We start from the raw sequence: 25,742 nt of genomic DNA, 5'->3' as shown, positions 1-25,742 counted from the left end.
AGGAATTCTGAAGGAGTAATCTTTACAGGGACGCATATAGATCAATGAGCCTTTTGATTCGCATGGAGTATCCTAGCTATGATGTTACCAATGTTTCTCAATAATCGATACACAAGAATCAATAAACCTTAAGCAAATCATTAATCAACAGTTAGTAACATCATACCATGACCTTACAGCCATGAATAACCTCAACTCAATATATGTTTTAGCAATTTTATTTCCCTATTTGTTGCAATACTAAATCATGAGATTAATTCAAACTTTATTCAATCAAATCAGGATTAATTAATTAATAACCACCAATAACATAATCTAATTACAACTTGTGACAGAATACATTCTAAAGCATGTCAACATGTGCATTACAAGTAAGTACATCAGCATGAGTAGCAGAGTTCAGCAAATCAGTCTTTCAATCATTTAGTCATTGTATATGTCAGTGTCTTAGAATAGGAACCTCACCTAGCCCAGATTAGCAATAGCATGTGGGACTTCATGCGAAAATAGTTTAGAACATGAATTTGGAAAACATCTAGCTAAAAAAAGGAAAAAAATATTCAGACAGCGCAGTTGGTACCTAGAAAGGAAAGGCACAAAAGTAATTTCAGTCACATTGTCATAGCTACCTATCTACGGTATGGATCAGTAACAAAGTCACTCTTCGTCTTCAGGTTATTAATTGATCAGCATCGCATCAGGCTCTCCTCTTAGAGAGTATGAGCCCAATAACAGAATCTGGAATTTCTTCTCCCCAATATCACATCAATTTCAGAATAAGGTCTGAAAATGTTTCCCTCTGTCAAGGCATTATATCAAAGTGGCCCAGACTATCCCCCAATTCCTAATTGGTCAATTAATCACCAGTTATGACTCTACCCAATAGTTCTAATTTTCCATATCTATGAATTCTAATATTACACAGTTCTCAGGATGTTGATTGGTTCACTGTACGATGTCCTCATCATCTGGCTTGTCAGGTATCAAAAATGTTGCATCTTCTTCTCCAGTCAGTGTCTCTATTGTTCAAGTCCTGGGAGAGTACACTCTGAATGCTTTACACAGATTTTGATGCACACTTTTATTCCATCATCTCCTGTCCATCGGTTCATGCAAAGGATTCTTGCTAAGCAGATTTTATTAAACAACGAGCAGTTCATCAGTTCAGCACATCAGCATTTCTACATTGAATGTTAATATTCATCTTCTGCTTGACGCCTGGCAAAAGTAGGCCACGACTTTAGCTAAGTTAAGCTCTACAATATAATGCACAACACACATTTGATATCTTAATATGACATACTACTACATTATTTTTAATACATTTTCAATGTTCCATATGCTTTTAGTCATTGTTTTGTATATTTTGTGAATTTTGGTAGCACTCTTTGAGGGCACATTTTCAAACGTGCACATTATTTTTCTACTTTAATTATTTTCTACATTTTTCAAAATACATGAACATCCATTAATAATTTCTAATTAATATATTTGCGCTAGAACCATTGGACTGTGTAGGATTAAATTTAAAAAATGGAAGGAGGGAGTGGAGCAGTCAGCGTGAGAGAAGCATTCAAATAAACAATAGAAGTATGTAGGAACAGTTCTTGCCTCTTCACATGCACAGCTCCCCCTTCTTCACTGCACCTCCGCTGCCTAGGAGCATGGCAAGGATCACAACACACTAGACATTTTCTCTGAATAGTCATCTTGTTTGATGCATTGTATGTGCCCACTATTACTTGATTTTCGAATTGCCACTCTTTCTCATCAGTTGATGAAAACTGGTGAAGCACATTCTCAAGTGGGGGCAGTCAATGGAACTGCATTATATGCAGAAGTGCTCCTTGCTAAATGGCAACATTCTGTCAGTCCCAGCCCATGGCAGGAATGGACTGACCGTCTGCCTCAAAGTTAATGCTATAGTGAACAAAATGAAAATGTGAATGACTCGAGACCAATTCATGAAGAGGGCTGGATGATTACCCCTATAATTAAGCACCTCCTATATATGATTTTTGTAAAATTAAAATGTCTTGGCTAACTCGGAGCCTGATAAAAAAAAAAAAAAAAAAATCTATATATGTTTTCATACTGAAATGCATGACATGCCTCGGCTCTTTAAAGTACAGGTGTTACAAGTACCCAATTTCATGGTTTTCAATTTATTGATCTTGGAATAATTGGAGGCAGAGAGGACCTGGGCGGGGTCTATACTTATAACTGGCATGGGTCAATGGTGAGTGTTGATCTCATTCAGTCATCTGTCAAGGAAGAAGACTGTTGCTCTGCTAGTGGTATTTGATCTCTTGGTTGCCCAGAGAACTTTATGGCGTGGTTGTAGGCGATGAGAAGTGATGTATACCTGGCTGATGTGTTACTGTGAATTCTTGTGGTGGTGCGACTGGGGGCAGGGCCTATCAGTCAGATAAGTTTAACTGGAACCCTTGGTGGCTTGTGTCCTTGGGTATTTTTGCAGCTCTTTTCTATGGGCTCTTTCTGCCCTGCTGTTGTGCCTTATGAAATTGCATGGCTTTCACTGCTGTAGTTTTGCCCTCCATTTAGCCATAACTATTGGTCAGTTTTACAAACCTGAGCTTCTAAGCAGCTATTGCGGAGTTGTAAGCGGTAAAAAGTGAATGATGTTTTCACAGTCAGCAGCCATTTTGTTGAGTTCTCTTTTCTTTGACTTCTCGATACATAAATGGTGCCTTAAAGAGTGCTTAACTCTACAAGAATACAACTGTTGCCAGCATCTGCCATGCTTTGATTCTCTTCACCTTCAGAACTCTTTTATATCCTAACTAATATTGGCATTATGCTCGCACATCTCTTTTACTTATGTAATAAAATGCATCAAACTTTAGATGTCTCCTGTTTTAAATGTTTAATAAAATGCTAGATTGAAATGCAGAGATCAGAAAAATATGGGTATTCATTGTTGATTAATATAAGCTGCCTCTGGCCTACGTTTTTCATGAACTAGTAAATGCATCTTAGCGTTAATCAAAGTAAGTTCTCAATGTGAATAAATGATAATAAGTTTTACACACAGATGGCTTCTCTCTAGAATGTAAGTGACTTTCTCCATTACCATCGACGTATTACACTTGCAGCCTGTCTCTTCAGTAGCGGCTCATACTTACTAAGTAACTTGAAAATTATTTCTGTCTACAGTGCAGGTTTAGTTATTGATGATTTATCTCGACTTAGTGCTTTCTTTAAATGTATCCTGTGCCATTCTTGTTCCTCATAAAAAAGTGAAAATAATACTGTCGGCCTATTGGCTTTGTCTATGCTTTTTTTGTCATGAGTCTCGCAAAACTTTATTTTTGAAGAAGCTGCTGGGCCTTGTCAATCTATTAAAAAAGTGACTGAAAGCAAAAATATGTGTTGTCTCACAAAGCACCTGTTGCTGTGGTAGTCTTTGACAGTGAAGGGAATTAGTCTATGTGTGGATGCGTGTGCTCCTTCTGAAAGGACAGTGTGCTGTCACTGAGAGTGAAGTTATCCCAGTGGCTGAAGTGAGCTGATCCATTACCCTATGCTGTAAACGATATTGGGTGTTTGAAAAATGTCAATCACGCAATAAGAGACCAATTGATAAGGAGTGTTCTTTTTTTTTTATTTTTTTTTAATTTTTATTGGTAATAACACAATATGGTACAGGGTCAGTTGGGATCAAGGTCCCGGCATTTAGCAATAATTACACATCAGAAATATTAGAAAATGAGAGAAATTGAAAAACGTATAAGACACTAACAAATTGTCGTTCGTACTTCGGAAAACCTGAGGTACGGTTCAATTCCAACATATATTAAGCGAAGGGGGGGTTAAGGAGATGGAGATAAGGGTAGAGGATGGATTGTACCTGTTCAAACAAGGGGACGGGTATTTTCACCTTGGGAAGAACGTAGTGTGGCAATAGTGATGTGTCCCAAGGTTTCAGATTACCAAGGGGGAGGGTGTTGCAGCGCGGATAGTGGGGCTTGCAGCTCTTGTCAACCCTGTGGCCAGTTACGGCTGAGACATGGTGTCTTTCTATCGACTCGGGGATAAGGGTCTGCAGCGAAGGTCTGTTTAGGGTGTTGCTGAAGGGCGGTATGTAATCTCTAGTGAATTTTAGAAGGAAATATAGAAGAAAAGAATGAAAGAGGGAGAAAGGGAGAAAAGGACAGTAGAAAAAAGGGGGAAAAAAGGAGGAAAGGAGGAGAGAGAAAACGAGGGAAAAGAGGGGGAAAGAACGCAAGGGGAAAGAAAAATATGAGAGCAAGGGTAGGGAAGGGGGGGTAGAGGGGGAGCGGTGGTGGTTCCGGGTGGGACACTATTGTCCCCTTGTAAGGAAGGGGGCCCATACCTGCATATATCTGATCTTGATCTTGCAGGTTATAGATGATTCTTTCATGTGTGGCAGTGCGGGTCATGGCTATGATCCGCTCATCCGGAGTTGGAGGGGTCTCTGACCGCCAGTGACGGAGTATGCATATTTTTGCAGTGGCTAATGCTGTATGCAACAGTCTCTTATGTGGTCTAGAGAGATCTGGTAGAGAGGTCGTATCTTGCAGAAGTATAAGGGCAGCGGTGAGTGGTAACGGAAGTGACATTGATTCAGCCAGAGTGGAGCTCACAGCATCCCAGAATGGTCGAACTGTTGGGCAGTTTACCAGGATAAGTGTCAAGTCACAAGATGTCTCTGGGCATTGCCAGCAGTTCACGTGTGAGAGGAGTCCAGTCCTATGTAATTTCGCTGTGGACCACTACCAGTCGTGTAAGACTTTAAAGAGGCAGCATTTCAAGCTTCCCTACTGGGTGCCTCTGTCCAGTGCCTCTAGAATAGCTTCCCAGTCGTCTAAGTCTAGGTCCTGTTGCAGTCGGGTTTGCCACTGTAAGCACAGTTTGTCCGAGAGAGGCTGAGAGTAGAGTCGTCGAATAATTTGATCGTAGAGAACCGACATTACTCCCTTATGTTGCCCCCATTGCTGCAAGTAAGCCACTATAGGTGAAGGCAGGGACCCCCGGAGGGAAGATATATTCCCCCAGGAAATGCAATGCTTAAGTTGCAGATATCTCCATTCTTGATTCGGGTGTAGGTCGAACTCCTCCCGTAGCTTGGGGAAGGGTTTGAGCACGTCATTTTCCAGGACCTGAGAGAGGATGAGGATACCTGCCTGCCTCCACTGCGGCCAATTGAGTACCTCGCCACCTATACGGAGTCCAATGTTGTGCCATAAGGGCGCTTGGGCGTGTATAAGGGGATGGACCTCAAACAATCGGTGGGCCCTTCGCCAGGCTGCCCTGGTCGCCTTCAAAATAGGGTTCACCGAATTGGTGGATGGGAAGTCTTCACGGTAGGGTCCTCCGAGTCCTTCGTTCGCAGCTAGGAGTCGTCTTTCCACTGCTATCCATAAGGGAGGGTCTGGTATGTTCGATAGTGTATTGGATAGTTGGGACATTTGGAGGGCTAGAGAGTAGTGCTCCACCGATGGGAGTCCCATGCCCCCATATGAGCGTCGGACCAAAAGTTTAGCTGGTGATAGCTGTGGTCGCATTGTGCCCCATACGAATGATCTGATTAGTGCATCAATGCCTCGTAGTGTGGAAAGGGGCACTTGTAAGGGAAGAAGACCCAGGATATAGGTGAAGCGCGGTACCATCACCATTCTAACTGCTTGTACTCGGCCCCACATGGAGAGGCTCAACTGAGTCAATTTTTGCAAAGTCCTTTTTCACCCGCGTAATGAGAGGGTCAATGTTGTCCGCCACCATGTGTGTCAGGCCTGGATTGACGAGCACTCCCAGGTATTTAAGGCGTTTCGGCGTCCAGCGGAATGGGTAGCCTAGGAGAGCTGCTTTTGTGGTTACTCGCAATAGCGGAAGTGCCTCGCTTTTGTCCCAATTAATGCGGTATCCCGAAAGGGCTGCAAATTCCTCGATTACCTCTAGTAAGGCCGGTATGGATCGTTCTAAGTCCGTCAGTGTTAAGAGAACGTCGTCAGCGTATAGGTAAATCTTGGAGGTACCTTTGGGTAATGGAAGGCCGGTTATGGAGGAGGAGGACCGAATGGCTGCTGCCAAGGGCTCCATTGCCAGCAGGAACAGGAGAGGCGAGAGGGGGCATCCCTGCCGTGTGCCCCTCCGGACAGGGAAAGGATCCGAGAGGAAACCCCCACAGTTGACTCTGGCCGCGAGCTGGTCGTAGAGCAGTCATACCATAGAGATAAATTTGCCGCCCAGACCGAATCTCTCCAGGGCCGCAAATAAATAGGGCCATTCTGTGCGATCAAAAGCTTTTTCAGTGTCTAAGGACAGGGCCAGTGACATCTCCGGTGAGTCCCTGGCAGCTCATAAGGTGTGACATAGGGTACGTAGGTGGTTCCTAGAGGTGCGGCCCGGCACAAACCATACCTGCGTATAGTGTATTAAGGACGGGATTACTTTTCGTAGACTGTTTGCCAGGACACTTGCTAGGATTTTGATATCCCCGTTTAGGAGAGAGATGGTTCGGTAGCTGCCACATAGTAAAGGGTCTCTCCCAGGTTTCGGTATGACAGCTATTGTAGCGTTATTGGATATGGCCCCTAGTATGTGCGTTTCGCAGGCTTCATTGAGGGCTTCGCATAGAATATCGATCGCCTCTGTCCCTACCCATTTATAAAATTCTGCCGGGTATCCGTCCTCCCCAGGTGATTTGTGATAAGGAAGGTCAGAGATGACTTTATCTATCACCTGCCTGCTTATTTCCCCTTCTAATAGGCTACGGCCCTCGTCTGTTAGGGAGAGGAGGTCAAGCTTCTCTAAGAAGGTGGCAGTCTGCGCCGGGTTAGTCGTGGTTTCCGGCGTGTAGAGGCACCTATAGAACAGGGCGAATTCATTTGCAATTGCCTGTGGGTGAGTCAGAATGTCCCCGGAGGGGGAGTAAATAGCTGGGATGGCTAATGCGGCTGTTCTTTGACGGAGTTGGGCTGCCAGCAGTCGTCCCGCTTTCTCGCCCTGTTCATAGTGTCTCCCTTGGAGCCTCTGTAACGCGAATTCGGCCTGGGTGATGTACAGCTCATTAAGGGCCATTTGGGCGTGCTCTAGGTTTCGGTGGCCTAGGAGGGAGGGGTGCATTGTGTATTGTCTAGATAGTCAGCATATGTCGAGTTCCATTGCCGCCTGTTGCTCTTTTCTGTCTTTGTTCGTTATCGCCACGTCCCGCATGAGCTGTCCCTGTATCGAGTCCTTGGCTGCGGCCCACATGATTCGACTTGAATCAAAAGTGCCTAGGTTGTCTTGGATGAAAGTGGTTGCATGGTCTTGTAACTGCAACTTACCTTGGGGGGGGGGGGGATCGATAGCGATGAATCGCTAATCTCCAGGGTTTTCGGCCCGGAGATACCAGGCCTAAGCGGATGGCTACAATGACTGGGGAATGGTCTGAAAGGCCTCCCTCAAGTATATCGTCCTCAAGGGTATGGGCCACAAGGTTGAGGGATAGGAGGAAATAATCGATCTGGGATTGGGTACCATGAACCGGCGAGAGAAAAGTAAATTCTCTATCCTACGGGTGGGTCAGCCTCCAGTGATCGACTAAGCCATTGTCCGCGAGTATGTCAGTCTGTATGGCTCTATCTGCATTATAACTCGTGTCCAAGGGTCCCGTCCTGTCCAGTGCTGCGTCCCTAGCTAGGTTCCAATCTCCTCCTATAACGTAACGGGATGCCCCTATCTCGGTCAAGAGCTGGTTGAGCGGTAGGAAGAAGAGACGTTTGGGACCTGTTGGTGCATAGACAAATCCCACACACAGTGTTGAGTCCCCGATCTTCAGTTTGGCAAATGCGGATCGGCCCTCTGGGTCAATCCACGTTCTGACGACCGTGAAAGGGAGGGTTTTACGCAAGAGGATCGCCACCCCGCATTTCCTTGGGGCATTCCCCGTATCGGGTGAGGGTGGGTTGCAACTAAACAGGACGGTACCCACCCAGTCACGCTGCAATTTATCAGATTCAAGACTGTCTAGATGTGTCTCTTGTAATAGGGCGATGTCCATCTGTTTAGAGTTAAGGTAGGATAGGACTTTTTTCCGTTTGATGAAGTGGGTGAGACCGTTTACGTTCCATGAGATGACCTGAAGAGGTACTACTGATGCTCCAGTTGAGTTGGGCATCCTTGCTTTCTGTGTCAGCCCACCCCGGGGTATGGGCTCGGGGAGGATGGAATACACTCTAAAAACTGGAGAGGATGCTGGGAAAAGAAGAAGGGAAACAGGTATGTGGAATATGAAGGAGAATTGAAAAGAAAAAGGAGATAGTGAGTCAGTGGGGAGAAGAGAGAGTCGAGTAGAAGATAAAGGAAGAACAACGGGACTCGGGTCCCGATATACACAAGCATTAACCAGCGGGTCTAAAACCTAGGCCAAATGAGCATCGACGCCCGGCCAGCGGGCCCAGCGCCGGAGGGGGGCGGCGCCCATGAGGCACCCCAGCCCCTCACGTAAACATCTCCAGTCATGTACGGGGAGGGTATGTTTGTGGCCCGAGGGCAGGCAGGGGGTGGGGTAGGGGGTAGGGTCGCACTGAGGATACACACTGCTCTTATGATAGTGTAAGTCTGGAGGCAGGGTAATAATGCACTTTTGAAAAAAAAAGGGGGGGAAGGGGGTGGGGGGAAAAGAGGGAGCAGCGAGGGGAGTGGGGGGACAGAAAAGGTACATGCCAGGTGTCTGTGAAGGATTTATTTTTTCTGTTTTTGGTTTTGTTTTTGTTTTTTCCTTTTTTTTTCTTCAAGGTAGAGACGGAGAAGATGGAACTAGGGCCGCATTTTAGCTGTATCCAGGGGAGGGGGAGGGAGGGGGTATGGGGAAGGGGCAGGGACAGGTGCTACTATTACAAGGGTCTCACCCCCTTGATTGTTCTAAAGGGTTGCGGCATGTGTATACCCTGGATCTTAGCACCTGTGGTCTACTCTGCTTTGCACCAACTCCCACCGTTGGCCCTCTACAGCGTCTATTGACAGGCCGGGACCCAGATCCCAAACCCAGTTCAGAGCCATCTAGCCCCACCCCAGCGAGGACAAGCCAGTTTTGTATGGGAGTATTGCGTCAATTCCCACGTTTCCCGGAGAGTATACTAGGTCGTGTTTCCAGGTGGGGGGGAGTGATATGGGATATGATAAGTGTTACCAGACAAGAGGGGGAGGGGTATGGGTGGGGGGGGAGGAAGAACAAGAGCGTTCGGGAGCCATCAGAAACTATCACACAATCCAAACAGTCTGAGGCGATTGAGGCCTACTGGAGGGAATGATTCTCAACGTTACAATGTCTTCAGGGTATACGTGAAAAAGAGTACTCATCTCTTCTCTTTTTCTGATCTCCTTCGCCATAAAGTTCCTGCAACGTCTCTATGACAGGCTGTGGTTCATGACATCGAGGGCTTATAGGGAAACAGTATCCGTCTTGGTTTCAGATAGCGGGCACCTAGGGTTTCAGACGGGATCGGGATTTATCTCTGTCTGACAGCTGTGTGTGTATCGCCACCGCCTGTAGTACTTGGCCCCTGTCATCAAAACATTTTGTTAATCTCTCCAAGTCTCTGCCCCTGGCTTGAGGGTCTGTGGTTGATCTTCCATCGGTGTCCAGAACGGTTTCCAGTTGGCCCACTCCCCGAGTTTGGTTCTGTGTGCCTTGGGGGGGTTGGGTTGCTGATTCCATGGATTGTGTCGGGTCATGTAGTCCGTCTAGGAATGTTTTCAGGTCCTCTGCGTCGTAGAAGGTTCGTGATTCTCCGTTCTTGGTGATCCACATCCTGGCTGGCTTGAAAAGGCCAAATTTAACATCCAAATGGCGAAGGCGAGGACGGAGCGAGAGAAAGGCTCTTCTTCGGTGTGCTGTTTCTTTGTAGAAGTCCGCCGAGAGGCGGATTTGGAGGGAGCCTAACCGGAGTGGACATTGCGTTCAAGATATCTGTAGTAGTTGGCGGGCCTGTCTGTGTCGTAGGAAGCAGGCTATGATTGGGCGAGGGCAGTCTTTTCCGTTTTGTCTCTTGAGACCAAGTCTGTGCGCTCTTTGAAATTCCAAAGGGGGTTCAAATGTTGTGTCGGCTAGTTTAGGGACCATGTCTCGCAAGTAAGAGAGAATGTCTGTACACTCAAAGCCTTCCGGAAATCCGATGAAGCGGATATTGTTTCTGCGGCTTCTGTCCTCAAGGTCGGTTAGCTTGCTGCGGCGGTGGAAGAGTTCCTGATCTCTGTCAGTCTGTAAGGCCACTTGACTTTCCACTGCCGCTACTCGATGGTCTAGTCCGGAGATTTGTGACTGGTAGCCCGCTATCTCCAGGTGCTTAGATCTCGTCTCCGCTGTTAGCGCCGCCATGGCATTGTCCATACCTTCCAGTTTGCGGCCTACTGCCGATATCTCCTGTAGTATGCAATCCATTTATACTCCTTGAGCGTCTTCTGACATTATGGCATGGGGGGGAGGTCAAGAGTCCGCAGTCGAAGAGTGCTTCTGTTGGCGCAGGGCTTCGGAGAAGAGTAGTTGGCGGGCTGACTTGCCCGATGCTTTACCCGCCATCCTGCCTCTGGGCATTGCAGGTTTCCCCGTGCTGATGAGGCTCCGGATGGTGCCCGTCCATGTCACAGTGAGGACAACCAGCGTGGACGTGCGGGCAGCAGAGGAGGGGGGGTGTTGGGGGGAGGGGGAGGAGGATTCTGGGTAGTTGGTAGATTCAAGTGAGTACCAGTTGACCTCTCAGAGCGACCTTGGGGAACAGGCTGTTCTTGGTGTGTACGGGGGGAGGATCTTGGTGCTGACTCTGTAATAGGTGGCATCCCACTGTGCTATGTCAGAATCTTGTAGGGGTGAGGCTTCTTGCTGCTCTCTAGCCGCCGTGTTGGCTTGGGGGTCCGTGGATCCGTGGAGAGAGAAGTTGCGTTGGTGCTGAAGTCCGCTGCTGCTCTTGGCCCTCTTTACTCTCCGTACCTCGTTGGTTCTAGCTCTGTTGGGGTTAATAGTGACTTTTCGCTTTTGTTGTTAATGTAGTATTGTTCCTTTTACTTTTATATTTTTTTTCTCCCCCCCCTCTTTTGTTTGCCTCTCTTCCTATTAAGTGGTGTTTTCTTGCTTGTTCTTTGCCTTTTCTTCTTCCGGTCCACTCCCCGCTGTTTTCTTCCCCTCACTGTTCGTTATTGTATTTCTCTCTCTCTCTCCTCCCTCCTGTCTTTCTCCTCACTCACCCACCCCCCTCACCTCTTAGTGCCTCTCTGCTCACTGGCTCAGCCTTTGTTGATCTCGTGCCTCTGTCTCCGGGTGGGGCTTCTGCCATTCCCGGGGGGGCCTTCTTTGCAGTGGTTAGGGTTGGGAGGTGGGGGCAGCCGTCCCTGGAGCTCCGCTGGTGGGGCCTCCCGTCACCAGCCCGACAGGGGACGGTAGTCGAGGGGGGCTCCCCGCGCTCCATTGCCCCCAAGGGGCAAGGGAAGGGAGGAGGCACCGGGAGATGTCTCACCAACGCCGGGCCTCCGCTTGTTTTGGGCCGCGGTGCTGGCCCGTCCCATTCTCCCTCTCCAGCGCTGACCGGCCGAGAAGGATCGAAGAGTGGGCGGCTCCCCGGCCGCTTGCCAGCTCTGGGGACTGCGGCTGAGCCGCCACCAAAGTGCAGGTATTAACGGAGGGGTGCGTCTCTCCCCCTCTGGCTCCTGCGGGGGACACGCCACTCCGCGCCGGGGTATCTCCGTACCTTAGGACGCGGCTTGAGATCCTGCCGCTGGCCTCAATCTCGTTCCGCTCGCCGTCCTTGGGGGAGGGCATACCTCCCGCGCCGCGAGCGCCGGCCACCCACCGTCACTGACCTCTTTACAGACACCTGCTGTATTCGGGGGTCCTCTGGTGCACCTCCAGCGCCGCCGTCCCCGCTGCCTTAAGGAGCTCGGCTCCTAGGCGGCCATCATGGATTGCGGCCAGACCACGCCCCAAGGAGCGTTTATTGAAAGTAAGTAATTTGCATGTATATTTTTATGAAAAATCAAAAGATCAATGCTGCACCTATGAATCAGCAGTGCTTGGGCAGCTGTGAGTAAATTCTATTATTTGAAACAAAACAAGTTATGATTGTTATGTTCCTAAGTTATATTTTGAACACTGCTTTGACTAGTAGTATGTGTAAAAGAGGGAGAGGAACTATCCTGTGACTAGTAGTATGTGTAAAAGAGGGAGAGGAACTATCCTGTCATCTGTATGTTTCAGTCATGTTATGTGCTGTGATTTTGTAGCATCATCTAGGATACTGAGCAGCTTGAAGCTAGTGGGAGAGGCTAGAAAAAGGTTAGTCGAATTCTGAATCTGACTTCATTAAAGACGTCCCTCTTTTTGTGTGGGAATGTCTTATCAAATACTACTTTATTACTCCTACTGAAGTCCAGGCATTAAACCTCCAGTTTGACACAGAAGTCTGCCTCCTACACGATGCAGTTCTGTACTTTATATGGGGAGTGGAGAAACATGAATTTGTGATATCAATGGTGGAATTGGCTTGAGTGGCATAGCATTAGCCTGTGCGGTGGGGGAGGGGTGGGGGGCAAGCTCCAGGGGCCCCCCTAAGCACAGTAACTGGGTTACGCCACTGAATTACTTCATTTGGATGCTTTTGCAATATGTTTAAACGTCTGCTGCTTGTGAAATATCTGTAGGCAGCGGGTTGTTTAAAATTTCAAATACTTTTTCTAATCCCTCCTCCATCCCTTCACTCTCCATACTTGCTTAACCTTACATTATTTAACCAGCTGTAGTTATTCTGTCTGTTCACACAGTGGAGTTTGTTTAGCTAATGTTTGTCTAACTTAATCTTCTGGAAGTCACAAAACCATTAACTCGGAACTGAAACCAAGGTTTTCTTTTTGATTTTAGGGTGATGCTTTGAAAAAATCGAAATTAAGGCGAGACAAAGAAAAACAATCATGCAAGAGCTGCAACGAAACCTTTAATTCTATTACAAAAAGGCGACATCACTGCAAACAGTGTGGATGCGTGAGTACCACATATTGCATATCCGAGCTCCCACATCGCCACTGGGGGAAATAGTACAACATGGGTGATTGCAATAAGTAACCCCCTTTAAAAACTTAAAATTGCATTATATGTTTTACATGGATTGGAACGTGTGCCTCTTTAAAGCGCTTAGAATATCTATCTTGTAAAAATCCAAATCCGTGTGCACTCCTTTTACTCACTAGTTAGAACGAGTGTGTACATATCTTATAATAAATATTCATGGAACTGGCTCATTTTGTGATTAATAGACTATTCACATCACCATGTTTTTTACCAGTCTGTTTTTGCTAATTCTGCCTGACTGGTAATTTCCAAATTGTCCAGATCCTTCACCTTTCAAATCCGTGAAATTTCCCTGACATGATTAATGATGACACAATAAACTGCCTTGGAGCCACATTTGCTCAACTGCTATGAAAATAACATTTCCCAGACATAATTTGGGATAAAACAATTCATTTGCTCAAGATAACTCGCAGTTATTGAGGAGAAACAATTCTATAATTGACTTCTTTATGATCATTTTACTTTAAGAGAGCACTTGAAGAAAATTAAAGTTGTACTGTGATATTAGCCGCTATGTATTCATGATGTGAGGCTTATCCGTATCTAAAGGTACTGGGCGTTTGCCATGTTTTCTTCTTCTGGCATTATTTACACATCTATCTACTAAAAATAAGAAATATTGATGCTATTTTAACATTGTTTGATTTATCAAAATAAATAGCTGTATCTTTTTGATGCAGGTTATTTGTGGAAAATGCTCTGAATTTAAGCCACTTGCAGACAACAGTCGTCATAATCGCGTTTGTAAGGAATGTTTCCAGTTGTCTTCAGCTGTTCCAGGCAGCCCAGGAGCTGACATTATTGGTGAATACAAGAAAAAAGCAGCCCTGGAGGTAATCTTCTAAGCAAGATCAGAGCACAATAAATGGCTTCCATATTGTTAGAATCACTAGTTTAAGTATTCTTTTTTCCAAATTTCTTCACAAAATGGGAACTTTGTGCAGGGTGTTAAATTCCCATTCGTAAATGCAGTATATACAATTTGTAGACCAACTGTTTTCCAAATAAGAGTTAAATTTGTGATGTGACCTTAAGCGCAAGTCGGTCAATTTGTGGTGTGAACGTTTTCTAAATTAGGTTGCGTTACAAGCTGCTAATGAATATTAATAAGGATGTTTGCAATTTGCAACCACCCTTTAATTAAATGTGAATGCATTGAGTTTGAGCCATTCAAGAGATAGCTGGGCACCGTTCATGTATGTGCTTTCCCAAATTGGAAACCTTTTTTTAGAGCAACCCATGTCCATAAAAGGGATGGGGGCTGCTTTTAAAACATTGGTTCCTAATTGTTAATACTTTTGGGGATAAGGACAGTGGTCATCTCTTGACCGCTGCCTTCAGCACCCTCCATTGGTAGAATGGAGAACTGAGACATCAGTCAAGAGGACCACTGCTCTGTCCTTTAATGCAAACAGCCTCTTCCCCATATTACCAATATGACCACCAAAGCGGAATCAGTCCCATAGGCACAGCATGCCCTTTGGCTATCAGTTATCATGCAACTTGGGGGTCAGTAACTGATTTGCCACAGCAAAAGGGCTTTGTACTACTGGCCAATTATTTTTTATTTGTTGGTCTAAAATGACCTACTTCTAATGACCAAATAAATGTAGAATGTGTAATTGATGTGAAAATATAACAGTACACATGAAATAATAGGTATACACAGTAGAAATGTAAGCTATTTGACATGCAACATGTATATCCCTCTGTAATAAGAAAAAAATATAATTGTTATACTGACAATTTGATAAGGTTGTGATCCGATGTCCCAAATCCTGGGGTCAGAGCCAGCATAAGGTTAAACTAGTTCCCCATAACATGAACTGCAGAAATAAGGGACACTTTTTTTATTTTATTATTTTTACAATCCTTTAGTTTGGCGATTCTTACTCTGACACTTCATAGTAATTAACCTTTATGGAAAATGGTATGGTTCTCTCTTTACAAGGACACTGCTAGAGATAGGCCTCGACTGGGAGCATAACGGAGCCCTGAACATGCTTTTTACTATTAGTTATATATTGCATGGAGCCAGCATCTCCATCTTCACATGCAGGGAAGGTTCTACCACCAAGTTTTCTTTTTTTGAAGGGGCATACATGACTATCATCACATATTTCCACATCTATTGGTTAAAAAGTAAAATCTTAATACACCGTTCTAAAGCACATCTCTGGAACTATAGTACCTGTGAGCAATATTTCTTCATGGACACTCAATTTTTTTCTTTCAATCAAGTGTGTTGGTTACATGGAATCTCTTGCTCCACCTGTAATCGGTCATCCTGCATATCAGTGCTTATATGTGTATTAATTGATGTGGTCAAGATCCTCACTTCCATGATCTGCACTTCCCGTATATTTACTAAATTTGTCTGATGATCCCACAACTCTCTGTTGCACTCATCCACATTTCATTTTCTGAGGTATTGAATAAGTGATCATCTGAAGGTAGCACTCATCACAAAATGACAGGCAAGGATGTTTGTGGGTACTTCACTGGAATTTGTCACAAAGTCATTATCACTAATAAATAATTATAAGTAATAAATAAGTGATCTGGGTCAGGAATTGTGGGGTCACAAATATGTATGAATTGGTGGGTAAAAATAGGTATGCTTATACATGTATAGTGTGAATCCAGCTATAGAACAATCGTTCATTGAAAACACACCCGACTTTGCTAAGGAGGCAAGATTTAGTAAATAATCATCCCACACCTTCCAAAGGGCTGGGAGACATTCTGATGGCTCCATCATGTCCTCACTAGAGGACCATGAATTGTTGTTGGTAATATCTTAAATTCTCTTCTCCTTACCAAAAAGCTGACATTAGAGCTTGTGTTATTCCCTATCTCCCTGCCAAGGGCTAGAAAGGGATACCCTACTTATTTTTATCCCCCTGCTTGGCATAATCTCTGAACATGGTTCATAGAGCTTCTTCTTCCTCCACTAACAATAAAGAAACCACAGCAGCCTTGTAAAATGTCCTGCTTTGTTTATGACACTGGTGTGTCAAGGTCTAGCTACTTCTGTGTGCTTTAATGTGAGACAGAACATCTGGGCACCCGCCAACTGTCTAAGTGTCATGATTGTTATTTAAATTTTGACTTGGGATGGGTAAAGAACTCCCTTCTTGTAGCTTGGCAATAGCATGAAGGAAAAACAGGGAAGTGCACAAGGGGTCGGGCTGCATCCAGAGCAGGTGGTATGAGGACCTACAAAATCGTCTCATGGGTAAGGCAAGGCAGTAAACATAATATGGTGAGTAGCGTACTGCATCAAAATAACCCACTATTACTCTTGACCAAAGCCAAGAAGGTGGGAGCATCCACATAGGCATTCCATCCCCCATAGACATTACAAAAAAAAAAGACGGTTGCGCTGTGGCGCTGTGCGGCATCCACTCCCCATGAAGTGTAAAATTGATATCAACAGTAAACATATGTTCATAGCATGTGTGGCTGTAGATAATGATACTTTTAATACTCCTCCCGCTTAGTATTGGGCTTGGACATTTGGGAGTTGTTTTTCTATGAAGAAGGCTTTGGAGTCACAAGGTGTGCTGTGACTCTTCCATTAGTGGACAATGCGCATGGGAACCTACTCCATATTAGATTATTTTCAGCCAGTAGGTTCTGACGTATGCCAGATGCTTTTTTCTGCTTTTGGGTTTGGAAGTAAACTGGGAGGGCTTTGAGTTAGTTGAATTTAAATACCAATGCTTTGGAAAACCATTTGGCGGCTCTACGACTCCTCATCATGCTACTTCACTGGACAAGCACCGTACGCTCAACAACCTGAATGGTTTGGGCTCTCCCCACTCTCTTCAGGGACCATGTGTAATCTACTGCTCATCAGCATGAGAGAATGTGGACCAGAATGGGGTGATGGAAGGACACCTTTTCAACATTTCCCCCAGTACAACTCAAAATACCTGTGGTCAGACCATCCCAACATATGCAACTTGTGTCTTTCCTTTGGCCACAGCAAAACCTCTGGCAAGTCCTGCTTCACCGTCTGCTAAAGGAAAACCCTCAGGTACCAGAGGGAGAGGTGCTTGAGACATGGCAAAATGCACCAACAGGTGCACCCTTCGAAGCTCTGGATATTTTCAGGAAGGAAGATCCCTTTGGCAAAAAACAGGACGAGGAGGCAGGCCCATCCAGAACCAGATAACCCAGGCAGCATGTAGAGTGGAGCCACTACCTTAAAACGCTGTAGAGCATGAGGAAGACATCAATCCAAAGATCAATGGCCCTCAAAATAAGATGATGCCCAGAGTCTTAAATAGCACATCTGTCTCTGAGACCCATGTGATGAAGCCATGATCACATCAGAAAACCAGTAGTGTGTTACAGCATCGCTCCTGTGGAAGTCAGCCCATGAGCCCCTCACACAGACATAAAGCTCCTTGAGGACCTCCATTGCCTTCAGATTCCATCCAGCACTCTTGAGAAGGCTTCAGAGTCAATGAAGGCTTGGCCCAAGGACATTGATCTTCACTGACCATAAAGCCCTTTTCAGTCTATGGGCAGTGAGCGTCATCATCGCACCTGAAGGTAGCACCAGTGGCACCTCTGAAGCTGGTGCCGAAGATACAGTTGACTCTGAAAACTCCATCAGGCAAAAGGGTGGCCATAGGGTAGACACACATTGGCACAAAGCCAATTCTGTTTGATTCCTTTCAATATATGATAGTTCTAGTGTGGAGAGATGCAGGAACTTGTCAAACATCTCCCAGAGGAGTACAGGAAGACCCAGAAGAAAATAGCATCTGAGGGCAAAACCAACCTGAAAGCCACCGTTTGTTACACACTCAAAGTTGCAGACAAAGCCACTACAGACAGCAACACAGTTTCCTCTTCCGATGAACCTGGATCCACATCTGAAACCTGAGTTGCATCTTCTCAACATCCCTTTCAGTGAGGAAAGACTTAGGGTAGTCTTCCCCCAAACGTTTAGACTTACTCCCCCCTAATATTTTTAGGTTGAGCGTTAACGTTCGGCCTGCTGTATACTTTTAAGTATACTATAGAGTGATTTCCAGCCTTCTCATTTGTTAGTTGCAGTGTCCTTCAAAAATCCTTGCTTGCTAGTGGTCAGTTCTGCCTCTTTGTCCTGCCTTTTTTCACTTTGGGAGCAGTACAAAGTACTGTGTAATTACGCTATGTCCTGTTTATCTCTTCTGTAAGGGACTTTTTTGGCATTTGCCTGTTTCACCTCAACAGTGTGGCTGCTTGTTCAGTTACTTCTCCCCACCAGCTCCCTCTGTAAACATAAACCAACAGCAGAGGGGGACTTTTCCAGGGCCAGCTCACCCTCACTCTCTTCCTTTTGTTATTTTCAGTCTGTATGGCAATAAAAGTCCAGTCAGTAATTTACAACGCCATGAGCTCTTACTCTAGCAAAAACATGACTATTCCATTCCAAATGCTTGTTATACTCTGGTCATGTGGGAGTACGTGAGTCTTTGCATTGTGCACGCCCCTGTTTACATTCTGAACAGCAGTTCGCCGGGAACGTGGCTCTCCGGCAGGACATAATGGCAGAAGCCGTCAAGTGAACCGCCTCGCTCCCAGCATCTGCCCGCTGCATCAGACCTGAAGGGGCTCGAGTGTTGTGCATTCCAGATGCAACTGAACACTTCTGCGTGCCGCAGGGGGTACAGTATGTTCGTTCACTGTCACTGCTCATTGTGCATACTAACCCAAAACACTTTTTGCAAAGTCTTCAGTGCAGTCCATTCATGAAACAACTTTAATAACATTAATTATCATGATTTATATAGGAATATTAAAAGATTAATTATTCCTATGCCGATATTATCCCAAACACTTTAAATAAAAAAGGTTTAGCTGATAATATAATCAAACACTTAGAAAAAAATGCAACAACGATCTAAATTAAAATCTCTATAAGAATAGTGAAAAATATAGTTTATTTTTTACTTTTTCGTACTTTTATGTTGATGTGAAACCAGTCACATACACACACTAAAAAGAACAAAAGTCCCTGAACGGACACTCCCTCATACAAAAGAGAAGCCCTCCGGGATCTGCAGTTCAGCAGTTTTCCGTAACCACTTGGTCTCTGTTACTAGTGACCAGGCTGTTTTAGAAACCGGAAAACGCTACCAGATCTAGTTTTACAGCAGAGAGAAAACGTGCGTCCAACACATGTTTTCATTTCCAAAGCAGTTGTAGACGTCAGACTGGAAGGCACTTTCACAGACAGTGCTGTCCTTTTTTCAAAATATGCACCACTAGGAAATCATCTCCAAGAAAGACACCGGTAGGTCGAGCTAAAATGACCAGCACATCATAATTCTATATTTAAGCCTGTGACCCATTTCCGTGTCTGAATCGTAAACACTCTGAATGCCACTGCCACATGCTAAAACCACAGCTTCACATCCTCATTTGTCAAATCCTGCGGATTGTGTTGGCTTTTGGTGGATGGAGTAAGTAGTGTGTGTCGGGATGGCGGAAGACGTTTTCTATGGAGTACTCTGTTTGCCATACTCTAAATCAGGTTCTTTGTTCCCTGATGCATTCACCCCACCCACAACATTATTGAATTCCCCCTCCCCCATTGCCCACACCTTCTCCTTCTTTAAAACTGTTTCAGAAAGACTGTGAATTTTATTTAATCTATGTGTTTAGCTGGGGACGGATTTATTTAGAGCAGTAACATAGCATTTTTGCCTATAGTTTACACTTTATTTTAGAGCGACAATGTAGAGGTGCTTCCTTTTAAGGTTGCCTTTGGTTAATGCGTATTGATAGCCACAACAAAGGGGTTGGTAGCTTCATGTATTTATTTTGTTCTCCAAGGCAACCTTCAAAGAGAATGCCCCTACATTAAAGCGTATGCAACATGCACCATTTTATTTCTTTCATGTATATATTTATATGGTGAAGGGTTTAATTATAGCAGAAACACAGTGTGTACGAATATAGGATCCCAAGATATTTTATTTATGCTACAATGTAGCAGTGTTTTATTTTAAGGTTGCCCTTTGTTAATCGGCTCTGATAGCCACAGCAAAGGGTTTGGCAGCTTCATGTATCTAGTTTTTATCTTAAAGCTATCCTAAAAAAAAAAGTGTTGCTAGCTTAAAGCACTTTCTACCATTTAAATACTAACACATAATTCTACAGCACTCCATGCAACATATTTCCACTGCAAAACTCCACACCACACAATTTCACATAACCCAATTCCACAACAAACTATTGCAATACAACAAATCTCTCCCTTGCACTTCCGCCAGCACTGTCATCTCTCCACAACGCAACACAGCCACTGTAACTCTCTTCTCTCTCTAACACTGCCCCTATACCCTCTCATCTTGCAATACCACTACACACACTCATCCCTCCCTCACACTACATATCTCCTGCGTGTAATACCAACTTGTACATACTACCTTCCTATACCTTGTCCTGCTGTACACTAATCTACCTCTATCCTACCTGCCCACCCCTTCTCAATGCCACCTCCACTCATACATCTCTCTCTCTTCCTCATACAAAATATCATCCCTCTCCTTAACTCTCTCATGCACTATTACAGAGTCTCTCACATAGTTCACTTCAGGTCTTCAAGCAAAATATCTTTCTTGTAGCTTTTCAACAACCACGCTCTACTCCTTTTCTTCAAATATCTTGTGCATACACAAACTCTCTCTCTTTATACGTTTATGGTATGCTGCCCACTTCTTTCTCTCTTTCTCACACACTATTGCTGCTCTTCTGCCTAAATATCATTCACCACTTTATGCACAAACTACCTATCCCTCTCTAATTTCCTTTCTATCTATTCTCTACAGCTCTCACTCCTAGCTATTCACCATGCCACATAATTCCACTACACAAATACACCACACAATACCACCCCACACAGTTCCACAAATATCAATTCAGTTTCAACCAACATAATTCAACTACACACCACATACATCCACTACACAACAAAACACATAGGTAAAAAAACATTATCATTTACAATACCAATAGCTCTAACTCTCACAAATGCGGGACCTATTGCATTGCAAATGCTTGTTCTAATATTTTTATTGTTGGCCTTCTAACTCTGTACACTTTATCACTTCTAAACAGTGCTAATATGCATGTACTCCCTCCTTAAAGCATGGTAACTTAGGCTTATCCCCATTTGGCATATTAAATGTACTTATCAGTCCCTAGTAAAATCTTTCCACATGTACCCAGGGTCTATAAATTAAATGCTACTAGTGGGCCTTATGGATTGGTTGTGTGACTCACATAAGCAGCCCTTCAAACATGGCCTGTTGTAGTCTCTGTGTGCAGTTTAAAACAGCCCTTTCAACCTGGCAAGATAAACCTTTTGCAGGCATAAACATTCCTTTTTAATACATATGTCTCCCCTGTCTCCCCTAGGGTAGGTCCTGGACAGCCCAGAAGACAGGTTGCACTGTATTTAAAAAGCAGAACATACTTTTGGGATTTACATGTCCTGATAGTGAAAAACGTCCAAAGTCGTTTTTCACTTTTGCTAAGTCTACCTCTCCCACAGGAAAACATTGGAGTTACCTTATTACATTTAATAAGTTGAAACTTCTAAATGGGAATAGGTAAACAGTTCATGTTTAATGTCTTTAGAATTGTAATGAAAAATCCTCCTTTATGATGAAGTCAGATTTTTGGTTAAAGTTTTCAAAATGCCACTTTTAGAAAGTTGGCATTTTCCTGATCTAACCATTTGGTGCCTGCAACCTGTCTCAGGGTCACATGACTGGGTGTAGTTGGCAGTCGGTCTTTGTGTCTTCCTCTTGGACTGCAACACACAATAGAGAGCTTAAGTGTGTCTGGATGGGCCATCACTGATAGTTAGGCGAATAGGGTGTGACCTGCCTTCTTACAAAGGATTGCGTACCCCCTGTAGTTAGTCTGGAGCCAGGGCAGGGGAAGCAGGAAACCTGTGCACTGCAGGGGGAAACCTTTAGAAGCTTCTCTCCACTTCAAAGGCGGTACCAGGGATAAATATTAGACTCTACATTACACTTCTGGACTTGTGGAAGTATCTGCCAGGAAGAACTTTAGTGCTGCTGAAAAGCCACCACTTTGTGCTGACCTACTGCCCTTTTGCTTGGGTGAGGACTGAACCTGCAACCTGTACCCACGACCACCACAGTGACCCTAAGGGCTAGTCTCTTGTAGCCAGCACCTGGACTTTGCAAATGTGAGTCCTACCCTACCAAGTGGTGCCACCTCAGTCCTGAACCCTTGGAAGTGGACATGAAGTTGCTCTGCCAGCCCATCTGTGGCTATAGCAGAACTGACTCCTCCTCAGGTGTGCTGTGTAACGCCAAGCAGAACCAACACATTGCTTCTGCTGCGTGGACTTTTCCAGTGAAAAGACTTTGCATTGCACTCTCGCCTCTCCTTGGAACCAACATATCACCTCGGCTACTCTGCAAGAACTTAACTTGCAAGAACCTTTTATCCAGATTCACAAGGGTAGGCTTGCTCTCAGACAAATCAGAGGTTTCTGCCAAAGGTAGTATCATCCTTTCATCTTAATCAGACTACAGAGTTTCGAGTCTTTTTGCACCTGGATTCAATAGTGGAGAGAGCTTTACATACTTTAGATGCCAAAAAGTTCTCATGTATTACATTGACAAGATGAATCCCATCAGCCAATCTAACCAGCTCTCCATAGCCTTTACAAGGTCTCCCAAAAGTTACTCCATGTCTAAAGCAGGTATAGTTTGGTGAATAATCAAATGCTGCCGAATCTGCTACCACAGGCCTAAGAGAGTCCTATTTTTCTGCCCAGGGCGCACTCCACCTGTAAAAGAAGAGTAACCATTTCTCTTTTCGGTAACTTACCAATAACTGACATTTGCAAAGCTACTACCTGGATGATATCACACACCTTTACCAAGCACTTGCATGGACATCTTAGCCCTCCAGCAGTCAGTAATTGTCAAGACAGCCCTAAGTACTTTGCTCCAGGCATCCGTATCATCAACACACTAGCCATCGCTTACGATTGGTACTGCTTTGCAGTTATTGAAAATCAGGTGTTTCTACAGCCACACATGCTACAAGCAGAAAATGTTACTTACTCTTTAAACATTCACTGGGAGTGTGTAATGCTGTAGATACCCAAGTTCCTACACTCCTTCCTAGAATCCTGGTTGATTGCAGATCTCATCTCTAATTTCCTAGTTGATACTGCTCATTGTGCATGCTGCACCCTGCTACGCTCACATGACACTACATACTCACTTCCTCCCACTGCAAGAAATACAGTCTGATGGAGATTGCCCCCATGTGAATTGTCCACTAGTGAGTAACTTGTAGTACATCTTGTGACTCCAAAAACACTTTTTCCTCACATTTTGGTGACAGAAAGTTCTGGAATCTGAGAGGAGCCACAAATTTCCTTCGACCCAGCGTTCCCCCAAGTCTCCTGATACAAATGGTCCCTCACTTGTGTGGATAAGCCTAGCGTCCGTGACAGGAAATGCCCCAAACACTATGAGGACACATCAAAATGATCAAATACTAAACTACCTGTTTTTGCAGGGGAGGCCTGCATTTTAGGTCCTCGGCTCAGCAGCCATATAGCGAAACCTACCAATCCCAGACATTTCTGAAGACTAGACACCTGAGGGAATCCAGGGAGGTGTGACTTGCGTGGATCCCCCAATGTTTTCTTACCCAGAATCCTCAGCAAACCTCAAATTTAGTTAAAAAAAAAACAACACATTTTTCCCACATTTCTGTGTGGGATCACCGCACCGGGTCAAATATCCTACTTCTTTACGTTCCCCTCTGTGTCCTGGTAAAAATGATACCTCACTTGTGTAGGTGGGCCAAGTGCCTGTGCCAGGGAAGAGCCAAAAACATGTCGAAAGTGAGGGGGAAAACATTTTAAGGCTGACAAGTGGGGCAGAATTTTTATCGGTATAGATGAGACAATGCAGGTTAGTAGGAATTTTGTGGATTCCTGCAGATTCTGGTAGGTTCCATCACAAAAATGGGGGAAAAACGTGTGATTTCCAGCAAAGTTGGTGGTTTGCAGGACATTGTGGATAAGAAATTGGTGCGGGTTGCATCTGAAGCGCACCACCCTAGAATCACCCAGATGTTTAGTTTTCAGATGTGTCTAGCTCTTGTGGGTTTTTCTATATAGCCGCGTCCAAAAAATGCAGTCCTCACCATTCCAAGTGGGGCGATTTTCAGAGTTAGCCAAGCTGTCATGGCCCAACTGTAAAACCAAAACCCAAAAACATCAAATGTCCTTATGCTTGCCATGGGATAAGATGTTTCAGTGCGCGGGGGAGAGCTGAAAGACTGTTACCCCCTTCAGTTGGGGTGGGGGCATAACCAGCCCCAAACTAGTTGGTAGCCACCACCCCACTATTTTTAGGTTTTTTTTATAATTCCCTGGCATCTAGTAGACTTTCTGCCCCCACGGGGTGTGCATAGAGGGTAATTGCCCCATCTGCCATCTTTGGCCCATTTATATGGGGTGGGGGTATGGCCACCTCTTACTTTGAAAAAAAAATCTTCTCTGGTGGGCTTTCTGCCCCCTTTGGGGGCAGATGGGCCTTCCGAAAATAGGCCGATCTGCCCCCAAGCAGATATGGGCAACAGTAATGTGCTCCCTTGGGGAATGACCCATGCCCAAGGGGCTGCCTCCCCAAACAAAACCCACACATACACACACACACACACCAATCCCTGGTGCCTGATTAGGTTCTGCCCTACCCGGGGGCAGATTGGCCTAAGAAATAGACCGATCTATTGCCCCCTGCATAAGGGGTCGCTCCCCTTGCGTGAAATTGATGCAAAAAAATAAAAATCCCTTAGGTCTAGTGGTTTTTGCCCAACTTGGGGACAGATTGGCCTAATAAAAATAGGCTGATCTGCCCCCAAGGGGAGTGACCCTTGCCTAAGGGGTCGCTCTCCACATATAAAAAATAAAATAAACAACAAAAATAAATTCCTGGTGTCTAGGGTTTTCTGCTTCCCCTCCAGGGGGCAGATCGGCCTAATTACAATCGGCCGATCCAAGGGGGCTGAAATGGCCTACAACAAATTCAACCCCCCCCCGCTGGAGAAGTGACAATTACCTAAGGGGTTGCTCCCCTCAAGTAAAACTGACAAAAAAAAATCCCTGTTGTCTAGTGGTTTCTGCCTCCTCGGGGGCAGATTGGCCTAATAAAAATAGGCCGATCTGCCACCAAGGGGGGCAGAAATGGCCTAAATACAATGTGCCCCCCAGGGGAAGTGACCCTTGCCTAAGGGGTCGCTCCCCATACATAGAAACCTAAAGTAAACAAAAAACAATATATCCCTGGTGTCTAGTGGGCATTTCCTGCTGCCCGAGTGCATCGTCATCAGATGTCACTGCGGGGAATACGAGGGGGTTGGGGTGGAAGGGGAAGCAATTCCCCTTCCATTCCTGATGGGGGTGTGGGTGGGAGGCACACGGGGAGCGCTAGTGCTTCCCCTGTGGGCCCGGGTGCAGGACGAGCTGGTCTCGTCCTCTGCACACGAGCGCCATGGCCGAGGGCGAGACCAGCTCGTCCAAGGCACCCAAAGGGTTAAGCATTAATGCCTTATGAATAAAAAACTACTATTCCAGGGCCATAAA

The 25,742-nt window shown here is 45.1% G+C and overlaps 1 protein-coding gene across 7 annotated transcripts in view; it reads left to right on the top strand.

The window, feature by feature from the left end:
* Positions 1-25,742, top strand: part of FGD3 (FYVE, RhoGEF and PH domain containing 3) — a 554,715-nt gene that overhangs the window by 486,651 nt on the left and 42,322 nt on the right. For all 7 annotated transcript variants that reach the window (XM_069206420.1, XM_069206423.1, XM_069206421.1 and 4 more), the window contains 2 exons: positions 12,878-12,997; positions 13,768-13,920. In XM_069206420.1, coding sequence (XP_069062521.1) covers positions 12,878-12,997; positions 13,768-13,920 — 273 coding nt within the window. The remainder of the gene's footprint in view (positions 1-12,877; positions 12,998-13,767; positions 13,921-25,742) is intronic.

The sequence above is a fragment of the Pleurodeles waltl genome, chromosome 9 (assembly GCF_031143425.1).
Source record: "Pleurodeles waltl isolate 20211129_DDA chromosome 9, aPleWal1.hap1.20221129, whole genome shotgun sequence".
Taxonomy (NCBI): Eukaryota; Metazoa; Chordata; class Amphibia; order Caudata; family Salamandridae; genus Pleurodeles; species Pleurodeles waltl.
Note: the sequence above shows the minus strand (reverse complement) of the source record. Positions and strands in the feature narration are given on the sequence as shown.